This window comes from Panthera pardus, unplaced genomic scaffold (assembly GCF_024362965.1).
Source record: "Panthera pardus isolate Hobbes unplaced genomic scaffold, ASM2436296v1 HiC_scaffold_6, whole genome shotgun sequence".
NCBI lineage: Eukaryota > Metazoa > Chordata > Mammalia > Carnivora > Felidae > Panthera > Panthera pardus.
This window is the reverse complement of record NW_026526991.1, coordinates 73,577,551-73,594,641: the sequence shown is the minus strand read 5'-3', so window position 1 is coordinate 73,594,641 and position 17,091 is coordinate 73,577,551. Positions and strand designations below refer to the sequence as shown.

Below are 17,091 nucleotides of genomic sequence, written 5' to 3'. Positions count from 1 at the left end.
TAGTCACTTAAGCCAGAATCAAGTTCATTAGAGTGTTGTTTTTTTTTCCTTTTTTTAACAGGAAGTTACTGACAGCAGAATACTGTGCCTAGCTTTGGTGCATCTTCCTGCTGAAAAGGAAAGCTGGATTGTGTGTGGGACACAGTCTGGCATGCTCCTGGTCATCAGTACCGAAGATGGGAAAAAGAGACATACCCTTAAAAAGATGACTGATTCTGTAACTTGCTTATATTGCAATTCCGTTCCCAAGCAAAGGTATGGTAGTGAATTTGACCATTAGAGAAAGTTCCATACTTTTAGATGACTGATTGTGTGGAAAACTTTGATTGCTTCAGCAAAGACTGCTCATTTTTAACATATTTCTATCAATATGCATATATTAAAGGGCATTGTGGGAGGCCACAAAGATATTCTTATAGATCAAGCTGAGGCAGTATGAGACAGGTCAGTCCTTTTCTTCAGGCCAACCAGCCCTACTGCTGGTATTACCTCAGTTCTGATTGATTTCATTACCACCCTTCACATCAGGTTACTTTTCTTTGTAAGTCCTCTTCAGAGATAATTTTCCATTTATTCTTTTTTTGAATATCAGTAGCCTATTCCATATTGGTTTAAAACATGTCAGTTAACTATCAAATTGGGAAAATACCTACTAAATGAATTCATAAGTTATTAATAGGTGAAAACGACTCAACCATTCTTGGTTACAGGGATCTCATTTCAAATGAATTTATCTAACTGGCAGAATTTCAGATGTGAGTAACAGGCTGATTGTTATAATACTTGGGGCAGGATGATTTCCAGGAGCCATTAAGATTATACCCCATATATTTCTCCTGTTTAAGCCAATACTGGAAAATAAATAAGTACATTAGAAAACCATGAAACTCAAGTTTTTGGCAGCTGAAATATAAACTCCACTGGCAGTTTTGGAGTTGAAATTATTTGGGTATTGTCAGAGAAAAAATTCATTCATCAGATGGTGTTAAATAAGCAAGGAAGACTTTATTTAAGATTATTCCAATAGGGGGCAGAGATTGAACTCAACTTTACTGATACAAAAGGTGGGAGAGTTTTTAATATTGATGGAGCTAGTGGAAATGTACTGCAGTGGAAATGACTGCAGGTCATTGTGGGAGGCTCCATGTGATTAACTGATCTGTCTTTGCTAATTGTTGCTCATTGAAGTTAGGCTTCTACCCTCCCATGGAGACTGTGAGGTGGGGCTCTGCTTTTCTTTTTTTGTTTTAATTTTTTTAATGTTTATTTATTTTTGAGAGAGGGTCAGAGAGAGTGCACGTGCATGCACGTGTGCATGGGGGAGGGGCAGAGAGAGAGGGAGACACAGAATCCGAAGCAGGCTCCAGGCTCTGAGCTGTCAGCATAGAGCCCAATGTGGGGCTCAAACTCATGAACTCAGATCATGACTTGAGCTGAAGTCAGACATTTAACCGACTGAGCCACCCAGGTGCCCTGGGGTCCAGCCTTTCTTGATGATTACATTTCAAAAGGAAGGCTCCCAGTTCCTTGAGAAAGACATATCTAGGTTGTAAAACTGACAGGCTGGGAGAGGAGTTACATCTCAAATGTGCAGAGAAAGAATTTACAGTTGTAAATTTTCTAAAGTAAATGCTGTAAAAAAATAAGCAAATTATAAAAAAGGGAGGTCAGGCGCCCATAGAGTCATGAAGAAATCTGTCTAAAGTTTAGTCAACCTAGGGGGAACGTTATGGCCATCTTGGTCAATATAAGCATTCTTTTTATAACAATTTTGACATTTTTTTCTTTTAGCAAGCAAAAAAACTTTCTTCTGGTGGGAACTGCTGATGGCAATTTAGCAATTTTTGAAGATAAAACTGTTAAGGTAAATGTTGAATCCATTCTACATCAAAAAAAAATGTTAAGTTCTTTGTTTTATGTATGCTTATCCCCACTCCCCTTCTAAGTGATTATAAACTCCAGAAGAGCAAAGATCACAAATACTCTTTTCACCTTTTTTTCCCATCAAATCTTGCATACAGTAGAACCTCTATAAATGTATGTGGACTGGCTGTACATTTTATATAAATGAACTAAGGATAAAATGGTAAATGAGATCTGATTTATAATGTTAGGAATGAAAATAATTCTATTTTTATATAAATGAAGTGATAATTCCTTATAAATATATTGTGGAAAAAAACAAAACGTAAGTTTTAAATCTGGTTTGCCAAGTTTTTCTTTAGCCTGGAGGAAATCAATTAACTTTCTGTTCTTCAGATTCTCATTTATCAATAAAGCATTTATTCCTCCTTCCATCCATTCATCTTGTGGTTCCATCTATTTATCCAACATCCTACCCTTTATACTCCTTGTTATCAAAAAACATTACTAATGAGAGACAGACAAGTAGAGTATAACCCCTGAGTTATTTGCTGTACATTTTTTGCATGGAAAAGTAAAGAGATTGGTTATAAGGATGATGTTTTTGCATACCACTTGAATTTGAATACTGTTTTCATAAATCCTTTGAAAAATGTATCCTGAATTTTTATCTTAAGATCTCTAGCCATTTAAAATGGAATAGTAGCTTTTAGAAAGCACAGCAAATTTTACAGTGTTTCATTCTGCAGCTACTCAGTTTATTGAATGTGTTTCTCTTCTTGGCAAAGTGTAAAGGAGCCGCTCCTTTGAAGATACTAAATATAGGAAATGTCAGTACTCCACTGATGTGTTTGAGTGAATCCATGAATTCAACTGAAAAAAACATTATGTGGGGAGGATGTGGCACAAAACTTTTCTCATTTTCTGATGATTTCACCATTCAGAAGCTCATTGAGACAAAGACAAATCAGTTGTAAGTTATTTCTATCTATACAATTAATTTGCTACTTTATTCATATTTATTCTTTTTTTTTTTTTTTGAGAGAGAGAGAAAGAGAGAGTGGGGAGGGGCAGGGAGAGAGAAAATCTTAAGCAGGCTTCACACCCAGCGTGGAGCCCTACTTGGGGCTCAATCTCATGACCTTGTGATCATGACCTGTGCTGAAATCAAGAGTCAGACGCTTAACCAACTGAGCCACCCAGGCGCCCCCATGTTTATTATTTATAATCATATTAATAATGTTGTTGCAACCCAAGCAAAAATCTTTTAAAATGCATAATTAATTTTTCTATTAAAAATGTCACCCAGCCTAGTCACGTTTGGGATAAAATATGAAAAGCCATGATGATCTTAGTAGTATTTGTCAATCTCAATTTTTAACAATTTCATTATCCCTGTGTCAAATTAAACATAACTTTGAAAGGTAATAAAGTCAGTATTTTACTTCATCTGTGGGTTTTACATATGCGCTTTAGATAACTTGCATTAAGTATTGATTGTAGGAAACATGCACCTCAGGAATAAAGTCATCTCTAGATTCGGTAATTATACACATACCCTTTCTACAGCAAAGTTAGTGATACCACTTTCAAGCAAAAATAAAACAGAAACCTTGTCCCCATTTGTTCTTTCAATTGTTAGAGTTGTGTTTTAACCAAATCATTGCAGTTGGCTCTCATAAGAGCCACATTCCTCAGTGACAAGCAGGGTAGGTTGGTGGATAACAGCATAAATTGTAGTTCAGATATTGGCTTTGCTGTGTGTTGGTTATGTGAACTTGGGCAAGAACTACTCAAACATCCAGTCTTCTCTAATCCGAGGATCGTAATATATCGTACCTCAAAGGGATGTTTGGAAGACTAAACAAGAAAATTAATATAAGGAGCTAACCTAATGCCCAGCACTTGGTAAGCTCTCAATAAATATTACTCGTGATTAGTATTAGCTTTGAGTCACAAATCCTCATCTCAGGGAATATCCTGGCTTTTCAATATCCATCTAATCACCTAACACCTAAATTTGAGAGTAATCCTGGACTCCTTTATCTTTTACTCCCTTTGTCCATTTAACTCTTCTAATTGACACTCAAATTCTTTCATTTCTCACTTTCCTTCTACTGCTTCCACAGGCCAGGCTACCATCCATCATCAATAACCATACTAACAACAGCATCTTTTAACCAGTTCTCAACCTCTGATTGAGTTCCTTCAGTCTGTTCTCAACATTGCAGACAGAGGAGCTCTTCTAAAACACAACTCAGTCTGGTGTCAGTCTCCTGCTTAAAACCCTTAGTCACATCCCATTGTCCTTTGTTTGAAGTTCAGATATCTTAAGGTAGTCTACCAGGCCCTGTAGGATTTAGTCCTTACTTCCCTCTCTGGATTAGTATTTTGCAGCCTCCTTGCTGCCTGTGCTTTAGACAAGCTGAAATCATCTCAGTTCTCAAAGACAGCCTGCTCCCTTTCACCCCCAACCTGTGACTGTGATTTTCTTTTTTTCCTGGCCGACTAATATGTTCCCTGCTCGTTTTAATGCAAATGTCACTTCTTCTGAGTGGGTTGTCTTTGATTCCTCCTGTGCAGATTAGATGCCTTGGATTTGTTCTTCCAGTTCAGCTATTATTTCCCTTCACAACATCTACTTTACATTTTTTATAAAAGAATTTTCAAAAATGCTCTCTTAATACTGAACTTAACTGGTTCTCAGCATTGGCCCCACTTAGAAACCATGAGGTAGCTGAAAATACTATTATGCCTGGGACTCACCTCCAGACCAATTAAATCAGATGAATTAATCATGGCTGGGGCCCAGATTTCAGTATTTTTCTTTTCAGGCTCTCATGTGATTCTAAGGTCTTTGGGGTTCAGATACACTGCTATGTATTGTAAATTCTCATGGATGAGGACTTTTGTTTTTCTCTCTCATTCACAGATTTGTTTCCTAATGTGTGGTAAATGTTTGGATAAATCCATTTTCATTCTGTAATTTCCACTTTTTTTAAAAAACACGTTTTTATTCATTTATTTTTTTAATTAATTTTATTTTTTTGAGAGAGAGAGAGAGAGAGAGAGAGAGAGAGAATGCACGCAAGCTGTGGAGGGGCAGAGGGAGAGAATCTTAAGCAGGTTACATGCTCAGTCCAATCCCACAATGGTGAGATCATGACCTGAGCTAAAACCAAGCATCGGATGCCCAACCAACTGAGCCACCCAGGCATCCCTGTAATTTCCACTTTTAATCAACCTAAAAAAAAAAAAAACAAAAAACAAAACTGAAAATATTTAAAAAGAAAGGCCCCCAATTTTTTTTTATTTCATAGAGCATGTTATGAGATCATGGGAATCAACTCCCTAAAATTCCACATAAGATTTGGAGTATAAATGCTGTACTAGAGAGAACACCCAAAAACATGGCACTTGCAAAGCTGTTCATCACCTGAAAGAGACGAGGATCTGGTTTCATAGACACTTGGAAGTATTTGCTCTCTTCCCAAAAAGTGTCTCCTGTTGCCTTCGTCTCTCCCTGGCTAAGCAGATACCTCATTGCTAATTAGATGCTGCTTCATCCTCATTACCCTCCTCATTGTCATCAGTTCGCGCTGACAGAGGCATGGTGGGTAGTGAGAGATGATGTGGTCTCTGGAGTCACAGGCCTCCAGAGACTTGTCGAGTCCTGCTTCTGTGACATGCTGGTTATGTGGCCTCGAGCAAGTTATTTAGCCTTTGTTAACTTTCTCTCATTGCAGACATGGAGGTTTGTAGTATTTTATAAGATTGTTACTGAGGATCAAATGAGAGAACGCACAGAAGCATTTTATAAATTCTAAAATGTTATGTAATATTTGTACTAGTTTGAACTGTCTTCTGTTATATACAGCAAAAAACTAGAAATTGTCTAAAATGTAGTGGCTCTCTGGCAGCACATATTTTTGCCTCCCTTGCCAGACAAGAAAGAGGAAGAAAAAAAATCTTCCTGCCCTACAATAAACTAAAGGCTTTTAAACGGTGTGACATTTTCATGTCATTTATCTGGTCGAATTGCAACGCTAACCATTTTTACTTTTTCTTGGTTGTTCATTCCTTCTATTAGTTCATTCTGCATCCATCCATCCTCTTTCCGTCTACTTAACAAACTGCCTACTTTGTTAGCTAGGCATTTATTTCTAGATAGGTTCTTATCTATCTTCACTTGTATCTGCTAGATAGATAGGTACTTATCCATGGTGACTCTTTACTGGATTGTGGGTATATTGAAAAGACATGGTCCTTGTCCTTAAGAAACCACATTTGCAGTCTAGTGTCAGGGACACACTAATTAATGAATACAGTTTGATACTTAATGAGGTCTGTAGTGTTACAGGTATACCAGTGCGGGAAAGGGAATGACTGGTATATTTTGATAGGTCAGGGAAGTATTCCAGAGGAGCTGACATTTAAGTTAAACAAACATCAAAGGCTAAGTAGAAGTTTGCCATGAAGGTAGGGCCTATGCTAGCCAATCTGTTTGCAAGAAATGAAGAATAGTGACATTCTTTTGTCCCTCTAGGTTTTCTTATGCAGCTTTCAGTGATTCCAACATCATAGCAGTGGTGGTGGACACGGCTCTCTACGTTGCTAAGAAAAATAGCCCATTTGTGGAAGTATGGGATAAGAAGACTGAAAAACTCTGTGAACTTATAGACTGTGTGCACTTTTTAAAGTAAATTGTTTTCTTTAAATTGTATTTTACTGTGGAAAGAACTCAGTGTGAAATTGACCCGCTTAACAAATTTTAGGTGTACAACATATTATTGTTCACTATAGGTACAATGTCATTGGTTCTTATTTTGTGCTTATTAGAGCCGTTTTTATACTTCAGACTTAGAGAGGCAGTATGCCTAATTTTACTTTGTTTCTACCTCTAACTAGAACACTAAACAACTCAGAAACAAAATTGCTAATTCTTTTCAGCACCATCTCTTGGTATCTAGCAAGTAGTTTAATTTTGGAAAAATAAAAAAAGAATAGGAACATGATATATGTGGTTTCTTCAAGATATTACAAAGAATATTCACCAATGAAAAAATAGTACGTTATTGAAAGTGATCATACTGGATTCCTTGCTGACTGTACATTTAGTAGTGTTACAATATCAAAGTTTACTACTTGTAATTAGACTACAGGTCCAAGGATACTTTGTTCTAAAGACAAAGTCACGAAACAATTTAAAAAATGGGGGGAAACCTACTGGACTGACCAATGCACGAACTGCTTAAGGATGAAGGATCAAGACACCAGACTGACAACCAGTTCTTAGTCTAATCAAGCACATCTCAGACTTTAAATCACGCACATCTTTTGTGTGCTGCTGGTGGGAAAGGGGACCACTCAACCTTATTTGGGGAGGGGTAGAGAGAGAGGGAGACACAGAATCTGAAGCAGGCTCCAGGCTCTGAGCTGTCAGCACAGAGCCTGAGGCGGAGCCTGAACTCACCAACCACAAGATCATGACCTGAGCTGAAGTCGGACGCTTACCGACTGAGCCACCCAGGCGCCCCTGTTTTATCTTGTTTTTATGTATAGATTTTTTATTCTCTGGAGAACATTTAGATTACACACTGTATCTATAAAATGAAACTTCAAGGTTGACTTTCCCAGAATGTTTTCATTTTTCTCTGGATGGTAAGGAGATTGACATTCGGAAGTGCTGACAGTTCTGCCTGGTAAAGGTTCCCTTCCTGAAGTATTAGAACTGTTTTATTTCCGGACACCTCATTTTTGTCATGAATTATTCATTGGCTCAGAGAAACATTTAGTGGTTTGTATTGACATCTTTTACATGTAAATGATTAAAATTTAATTTTCCTTTGTAACTTTTAGACTTCATGGAAAGAAACTTTTTCTATTTATATTGGGCAAATTTATTCTTTTCTTTTACACTGGATTATATAGGCTTATTATTTATAAAAATTATATCCATTTTTAAAGTTTATGTATTTATTTTGAGAGAGAGAGAGAGAGAGAGGGAGAGAGAGAGCGAGAGAGAGGCAGAGAGAGAATCCCAAACAGGCTCCACTCTGTCAGCGTGGAGCCTGATGCAAACCTGAGCCAAAATCAAGAGACAGACGTTTAGCCAACTGAGCCACTTTATTTTATCCATTTTATTTACTTTAGAATTTCTTGAAGGGGCTGTGTTATCTTTGATAATTTATGTTTCAAGGAGAGAAGCCACTTTGATGTTCTGTATTTAGCAACACTCATTTTGTAGAATTTTAATGATATATAATGTATACTATTATGTATTCATAATTTAAAATGCTATATATAGTGTGCATGTGTAGACATCTGCTTTATCTCTTAATTGTTGATAAAATAAATTATTAATGCATACTTTATGGTTTTAGGGAGGAAATGGTAAAAGTAAACGCGGAATCAAAACACAAAATATCTTATTCTGGGAGAGTGAAAACTCTCTGCCTCCAGAAGAACACTGCCCTCTGGATAGGAACTGGAGGAGGCCATGTTTTACTCCTTGATCTTTCAACTCGTCGAATTATACGTATAGTTCACAATTTTTGTGATTCTGTCAGAGTCATGATGACAGCACAGTTAGGTAAGTTTCTTTCCTTTCAATCTTTTATGATATTGTCTAAGACTTTAAAAATATGCTTTTATTTTTAATTTTAGTCTCACTTTCTAATGCCATTGGACATGTCTCAGAAGGTCACATCATGAAACATAGAACTGGGATACATTTTAATAGGGTCACTAAAAAATGGAGGAAATGGATGCTTTCAGTCCCATTAGAGAAGATTATCGCAGCCGAGCACCGATTCTCGGTTCTACTTTCTCTGTATCTAAGGCAAAAGAGGAAATAGATAATTTTGAGTATTTTTAACTTAAAAATATTTTTGTAATGTTTCTTTATTTATTTTGAGAGAGAGAAAGAGAGTGAGTGGGGGAGGGGCAGAGAGAGAGAGCAAGAGAGAGAGAGAGAGAAATTCCCAGTGGGATGCTCACACTCACAAACTGTGAGATCATGCATGACCTGAGCCACATCAAGAGTCATAGGCTTAACTGTCTGAGCCACCCAGGCGCCCTGAGTATTTTTAACTTTTTAACCAAAGGTATTAAAGCAAATGCTTATTTTAACCAATTTAAACTTCCTACCCTTCTTAAATTTGGTTTTTCATTCTATCAACAAATTTATATGCTTGTAACAATATATGCTGAACTCTACAATCTGCAGGTATTGACAATCATGATGTTTTATGCAGACTTTTATGTCTTTTCTTGCTCCTACTTTTCTATTTAAGTATGAAGAAATCATAACAGCACATGAAATATATTTTCTACATAAATACATTCCATTTTTTTCTTTTAACTAATTATTAGGCTTAGAGAATAGTATTGACATATATACAAAGTTGATCACCAAAATAATGTGGGATTAGGTTCTGCAAAACGAGAGTTTATATTACCTTAGTAAATAAGTCCTAGTGTGTTTGACAGGTGAAGCAAATGGTCAATTCCTTTTACAGGAATATATTAAGGAGCGACAAGTGTTACTCCTTACTCTCACCCACTTTTTATGACTGGATGTTGAAATTGCACAGGAGTTACACTAGATGCTGTGAGTGATTGGTGACTCTCAGCATACTAGCATTGTATCTCACAACAATAGTGGGTTGTCTCTCTAGCTTTATTCTACCAAGGTTGTTAAGTCCTTTAATTTGTCTGTACGTTTGTACCCAAATCGTTGTTCATTACTGAAATTATGTGGAATTTCAGTGGTTTTATTGATTTTTAAAGTAAAGATAAATTTGAACATAATCCACAGGTGCGGCAGGTACAATGTGGCTTCACCTCACCTTTGTAGCCTCTGCCATTTATCACATTGCTCCCAGTGCTTTCTGATCTGGAGAGTGTTCAGTCCCTCTGGGATACCATGCTTCACACTGCCTCAATGTTTTTCATGTGCTGCTCATTCTTTGCTTATTTAACTTCTGTAGTTAATTAAGCCAAGAAGGTACACTAACTCTTTTTTCAAAATGGCAGCTCATATGTCAAAACCTTTCACAACTGAACACTGATTAGGTCCAACTTCCCTCTTTGAAGTTCTCATAACATCTCCCTTGCATAGCATCCATCCTGGTCACGATTTTTTTTTTTCATTGGTGTCAATCTCCTCACTAGAATATAAATTCCATGTAGGTTGAGTCTGCATGTGTTTGTTTATTTACTTCTTTACTCCCCAGGGCCTTGCCTCCTGTATAGAAGACGTATGGCAAATATTTGTTGAGTAAATTAGTGAGTGACTTGAGAAGAAAGTATGGTTCTGTGACAGAGTATCAGTATATCATCCATCCAACTTTGTATCCAAATGATTCACATTTGACTAATGCCAAAGCAGTTTCACACACATCTCATTTAATATTATAACTCTGGGTGTATAAATATTAAACCCATTTTTCAAAAGTTAAATAATTTTCTCAGATTAACACAATTAATAAAAATTATAGCAAGGAATGGGCCACAAATCTTCCAACATTAAATAATTGCTGATCTTGGAGCATTTTATTCAGTATAATTGAAGTGTCTCCTAAAAAGCAGAATTATACGGTAATTTCTAATGACTTTTTAAAGTTCATCTTATTACATTGTTTTAACAGAAGACTCATATATTTTTTTTTAAAGGAAGCCTTAAAAATGTCATGCTGGTTTTGGGATATATCCGGAAAAGTACTGAAGGCACACAACACCAAAAAGGTAGTGTTTAAGAAGATACTGTATTCCAAACACAGTACAATGACACTGATGATTATAACATGTTATGTGTTGTATACATTTATAATAAATATACTATAAACTTCAAGCATTTTAAATTGGTAGCTTCTTTATAGTGTAAATAATTTAAACATAAATCCTCAAAATTAAGTTTTAGTAGTTTAGTAGTATTTTTTCAGATGAAGTAGAAATATCAACCACTGTAAAATGAGAAGTAGCCCAAATTTAAACTAAACGTGGTTATTTTTCCTTACAGTTTACCTATATCCATATGAGCTCTGATTTTGAACAGTGTTTGAAAAAACTATTTCTTTCAGAAAGTGAAACATCAGGTTATTAAAAGTTCACACTCTTTTTGAAGTGTAGTTGTTTTTGTAATACACTTTAAACATTTTCAAAATGTAGTTTCTTATGAATGGCAGTGATTTAGTAAATTTTTATAGCTGTATTTATATATATGTTTGTATAAGACAACTAAATATAAATGAACAAAATTGAAATAAAATAAAATAAAATAAAAAGGCCTTATGGCAGATCTTTGAACCATTATTTCATTTTTTTCCTTTGTAGAGATACAGTCTTGTTTGTCTGTTTGGGATATCAACCTTCCACATGAAGTGCAAAATTTAGAAAAACATATTGAAGTAAGAAACGAATTAGCTGAAAAAATGAGAAGAATATCTGTTGAATAAGAGGGATGTTGGAGATCTTTGCCTTTGGATGCGAAAATTATTCTCCTGTAAATATTTCTTTAAAAAATGTTTACATATGAAAAGGACACTTCCACTTTTTGAAAAAGCTCATGTGTATATGAAGGAATGTTTATATATTTTATTTTATTTTAAATATAAATATGTGTAAAAATAATTTCACTGGAAATGTTTTAAAGAATTATTTAAAATATGGCATTATATTTCCCACATCCTAATTAATTTTGTGGGTTAAGTAATGAAAGGAAAGCTAAAAAGTACATAATTGCAGGACTCATACCAAAATTTACAAAGTGATTAATTTTTTTGTTTTTATCCATAACGAAAGTAAACTTTATTTAAAATTCTGCATTTAAACAGGACTGCTGTTTGATTACTTTCTAGGTATTTTGCAAAGTAGAATAGTAATATTAGGACTGGTTCACATGTAATACATTCCTTCTTAAATTCCTTTTAAATGCACGTCTCATACATGCTTGTAAACTGAATTTTCACCAATAAATCCCTTCATTGGAATGTGCATCCTCTTTGTTGCTGATGCAAACAATGCGTTTCATGCATCTTCCCTCCATTTAAAAGAAAATGTCACGGAAAGTGCTGATGAGGAAATATAACATATTGTTCTCATTCCCAGTAAAGACATGGCCACTTTCTCTTTTCCTGTTGTGCAGTTCAATCTATGAATGTGGATACCCTGAAATTTGTATACTTGGTGTGAATACAGTGTTCAGTCTTCAAGTGATATTTTTTATGTTTTAATTCGGATTTTCAGTGGTAAGCCAGACCGCTGGTTACTTGTTTCTAACCTGCACCCTAACATTTCTACCCACCTTCTTCCTAAATTTGTGATTCTGCAAATCCTGCATCACTCAGGAAGAAACCCTATTTCCAGAATTATAGAATTCCACAACTCCCATTGTGACTGTGGGGGAAGTTTATAACACTCTTTATTTTGATGAAGAAGAAAGGAGTTTCAGGTTATGACAGGTAAAAATACCTGCTAACCTTGTCTTCTAAATTATACCTAAATTGTTTGAATATCTTCCCACAGTAGGAGTGTCAGGGCCAAGTGTCTAGGTAACAATTTGAGTGACATTTATGTCTTAAGGAAAAACTTTTTTGGTAAATCCATTGTCCCTCGCCAGTAGTCATAAATTCAAACAATTCTCTATGACAGGATAACTTGTCCATTTAATATTCTCAGAACTCACCAGTGTTGTATTATAGGATGATTTTAAAAATAATGGACAAGTTTGTTCCTGTGATATTTCTCATTGTTACTTTGTATTTATTGTAATTTTTTTACCAAGAAAATTATGAAGAAATACGTAAATGAACATTATATTTAAATGGAATAATAAACATTCTTAAAGCATGTTTAAGAATTTTAAAACTTTGTGATAATGTTTTATTTTTCACATATAGCTCTGTATCTGTCTAATATGAAATTTTTTATTAACCTGTGTATGGGACATCTAAAAAATGCTAACTAAAGTTTTCTCTTGGGGATTTATTCAGTTGCCTGTAGTACACATAGTTTTTAGGATCCCAGAATAAAACCTGATAGGCCTGATATATTCCATTTTCAAATTCTCATAAAATTTTTCTTAAAATAGAATTGTTCCCTCTTGAGTACTGAAACAAAAAATGACTTTAGAACAATTTATTAAAAAAATTGGCAGACTCATTTTAAGTTTTCCCTGATTAGAACCCCCAAATGAGCTACTTATCATTATAAAAACATGAGCGTTTATCTTTTTTTAATTGGATCATCTTTTTCAGGACATTCTGTCAATCTCTACATTTTTATGTATGTATGTATATATGTATGTATGTATGTATGTATGTATGTATGTATGTGTTTTTCATTTACATCCAAGTTAGTTAGCATATACTGCAATAATGATTTCAGGAGTAGATTCCAGTGATTCATCCCCTGCTTATAACACCCAGTGCTCATCCCAACAAGTGTCTTCCTTAATGCCCCTTACCCATGTAGCCCATGCCCCCACAACCCCTCCAGCAAACCTCAGTTTGTTCTCTGTATTTAAGAGTCTCTTATGTTTTGTCCCCATCCCTGTTTTTGTTTTATTTTTGCTTCCCTTACCTTTTTATTTTTTTTAATATAGTTTATTGTCAGATTGGTTTCCACACAACACCCAGTGCTCATCCCAACAGGTGCCCTCCTCCATGCCCATCACCCACTTTACCCTCTCCCCCATCCCCCATCAACCCTCAGTTTATTCTCAGTTTTTAAGAGTCTCTTATGGTTTGCCTCCTTCCCTCTCTGTAACTTTTTTTTCCCCCTTCCCCTCCCTGATGGTCTTCTGTTAGGTTTCTCAGGATCCACATATGAGTGAAAACATATGGTGTCTTCCTTTCTCTGCCTGACTTATTTCACTTAGCATAGTACCTTCCAGTTCCATCCACGTTGCTGCAAATGGCCAGATTTCATTCTTTCTCATTGCCAAGTAGTATTCCATTGTATATATAAACCACATCTTCTTTATCCATTCACCAGTTGATGGAACTTAGGCTCTTTCCATAATTTGACTATTGTAGAAAGTGCTGCTATAAACATTGGGGTACACGTGCCCCTATGCATCAGCACTCTTGTACCCCTTGGGTAAATTCCTAGCAGTGGTATTTCTGGGTCATAGGGTAGTTCTATTTTTAATTTTTTAAGGAACCTCCAAACTTTTCCAGAGCAGCTGCACCAGTTTGCATTCCCACCAACAGTGCAAGAGGGTTCCCGTTTCTCCACATCCTTGCCAGCATCTGTAGTCTCATGACTTGTTCATTTTAGCCACTCTGAACAAGTGAGGTGGTATCTCAGTATGGTTTTGATTTGTATTTCCCTGATGAGGAGTGACGTTGAGCATCTTTTCATGTGTTGGTTGGCCATCTGGATGTCTTCTTTAGAAAACTGTCTATTCATGTCTTCTGCTCATTTCCTCACTGGATTATTTGTTTTTTGGGTGTGAAGTTTTGTGAGTTCTTTATACATTTGGATACTAGCCCTTTATCCGATAATGTCATTTGCAAATATCTTTTCACATTCTGTCGGTTGCCTTTTAGTTTTGTTGGTTCCTTTGCAGTGCAGATTTGCTTCACTTCCCTTATATTCATCTGTTTTGTATCTTAATGTCCTCATATGAGTGAAGTCATATGATATTTGTCTTTCTCTGACTAATTTCACCTACCATAAAACCCTCTAGTTCCATCCACATTGTTGCAGATGGCAAGATTTCATTCTTTTTGAATGACAAGTAATACTCCATTGTGTGTGTGTGTGTGTGTGTGTGTGTGTGTGTGTGTGTGTGTGTATATACATACCCTATCTTCTTTATCCATTCATCTGTCGATGGACATTTGGGCTCTTTCCATACTTTGGCTATTGTTGATAGTGTTGATATAAACATTGGGGTGCATGTGCCCCTTCGAAACAGCACACCTGTATCCCTTGGATAAATACCTTGTAGTGCAATTGATGGGTCGTAGGGTAGTTCTATTTTTAATTTTTGGGGAACCTCCATACTGTTTTCCAGAGTGGCTGCACCAGTTTGCATTCCCACCAACAATGCCAAGAAGATCCTCTTTCTCCACATCCTCGCCAACATCTGTTGTTGCCTGAGTTATTAATGTTAGCCATTCTGAACAAGTGTGAGGTGGTATCTCATTGTGGTTTTGATTTATATTTCCCTGGTGATGAGTTATGTTGAGCATTTTTTAATGTGTCATTTGGCCATCTAGATGTCTTCTTTGGAGAAGTGTCTATTCATGTCTTTTGCCCATTTCTTCACTGGACTATTTGTTTTTGGGGTGTTGAGTTGGATAAGTTCTTTATAGATTTTGGATACTAACCCTTTATCTGATATGTCATTTGCAAATATCTTCTCCCATTCTGTCAGGTGCCTTTTAGTTTTGCTGATTGTTTCCTTCGCTGGGCAAAAGCTTTTTATTTTGATGAGGTCCCAATTGTTCATTTTTGCTTTTGCTTTTCTTGCCTCCAGAGACGTGTTGAGTAAGAAGTAGCTGTGGCCAAGGTCAAAGAGGTTTTAACCTGCTTTCTCCTCGAGGATTTTGATGGCTTCCTGTCTTACGTTTAGTAGGTCTTTCATCCATTTTGAGTTTATTTTTGTGTATGGTGAAGAAAGTGGTCCAGGTTCATTCTTCTGCATGTCGCTATCCAGTTTTCCCAGCACCATATGCTGAAGAGACTGTCTTTATTCCATTGGATATTCTTTCCTGCTTTGTCAAAGATTAGTTGGCCATATGTTTGTGGGTCCATTTCTGGGTTCTCTATTCTGTTCCATTGATCTGAATGTCGGTTTTTGTGCCAGTACCATACTGTCTTGATGACTGCAGCTTTGTAGTATAGCTTGAAGTCCAGGATTGTGATGCCTCCTGCTTTGGTTTTCTTTTTCAAGATTGCTTTGGCTCTTGGGGGTCTTTTCTGGTTCCATACAAATTTTAGGATTATTTGTTCTAGCTCTGTGAAGAATGCTGGTGTTATTTTGATAGGGATTGCATTGAATACGTAGATTGCTTTGGGTCATATCGACATTTTAACAATATTTGTTCTTCTTATCCAGGAGCGTGGGGTATATTTCCATTTTTTTGTGTCTTCTTCAATTTCTTTCATAAGCTTTCTATAGTTTTCAGTGTATAGATTTTTCACCCCTTTGGTTAGATTTGTTCCTAGGTATTTTATTGTTTTTGGTGCAATTGTAAATGGGATTGATTCCTTGATTTCTCTTTCTGTTGCTTCATTGTTGGTGTATAGGGATGCAACCGATTTCTGTGCATTGATTTTGTATCCTGCCACTTTGCTGAGTTCATGAATCAGTTCTAGCAGTTTTTTGGTGGAATCTTTTGGGTTTTCCATGTAGAGTATCATGTCATCTACAAAGAGTGAAAGTTTGACCTCCTCCTGACTGATTTGGATGCCTTTTATTTCTTTGTGTTGTCTGATTACAGAGGCTGAGACCTCCAATACTATGTGGAATAACAGTGGCATGAGTAGACATCCCTGTGTTTTTCCTGACCTTAGGGGGAAACCTCTCAGTTTTTCCCCATTGAGGATGATATTAGGATTGGGTCTTTCATATATGGCTTTTATGATCTCAAGGTATGATCCTTCTATCCCTACTTTCTTGAGGGTTTTTAGCAAGAAAGGATGCTGTATTTTGTGAAATTCTTTCTCTGCATCTATTGAAAGGATCATATGGTCCTTGTCCTTTCTTTTATTGATGTGATGAATCATGTTAATTGTTTTGTGGATATTGAACCAGCCCTGCAACCCAGGTATAAATCTCACGTGGTTGTGGTGAATAATTTTTTTTAATGTATTGTTGGATCTGGTTGGCTAGTATCTTGTTGAGGATTTTTGCATCCAAGTTCATCAGGGAAATGGGTCTATAGTACTCCTTTTTAGTGGGGTCTCTGGTTTTGGAATCAAGGTAATGCTGGCTTCATAGAAAGAGTTTGGAAGTTTTCCTTCCGTTTCTATTTTTTGGAACAACTTCGAGAATAGTTGTTAACTCTTCCTTAAATGTTTGGTAGAATTCCCCTGGAAAGCCATCTGGCCCTGGACTCTTGTTTTTTGGGAGATTTTTGATAACTAGTTCAATTTCTTTACTGGTTGTGGGTCTGTTCAAATTTTCTATTTCTTCCTGTTTCAGTTTTGGTAGTTTATATGTTTCTAGGAATTTGTCCATTTCTTCCAGATTACTATTAGTGTATAATTGCT

At 36.1% G+C, this 17,091-nt stretch overlaps 1 protein-coding gene across 1 annotated transcript in view; it reads left to right on the top strand.

Annotated features, from left to right (window-relative positions):
- The window catches only part of LRRK2 (leucine rich repeat kinase 2), a 136,097-nt gene extending 124,238 nt beyond the window's left edge, over positions 1-11,859 (top strand). The window contains exons 45-51 of the mRNA XM_019452460.2: positions 62-255; positions 1,792-1,864; positions 2,652-2,836; positions 6,410-6,562; positions 8,247-8,455; positions 10,540-10,611; positions 11,200-11,859. Of these exons, the coding sequence (XP_019308005.2) occupies positions 62-255; positions 1,792-1,864; positions 2,652-2,836; positions 6,410-6,562; positions 8,247-8,455; positions 10,540-10,611; positions 11,200-11,321 (1,008 nt within the window). The 3' untranslated portion in view covers positions 11,322-11,859. The remainder of the gene's footprint in view (positions 1-61; positions 256-1,791; positions 1,865-2,651; positions 2,837-6,409; positions 6,563-8,246; positions 8,456-10,539; positions 10,612-11,199) is intronic.
- Positions 11,860-17,091: the final 5,232 nt, after the last annotated feature.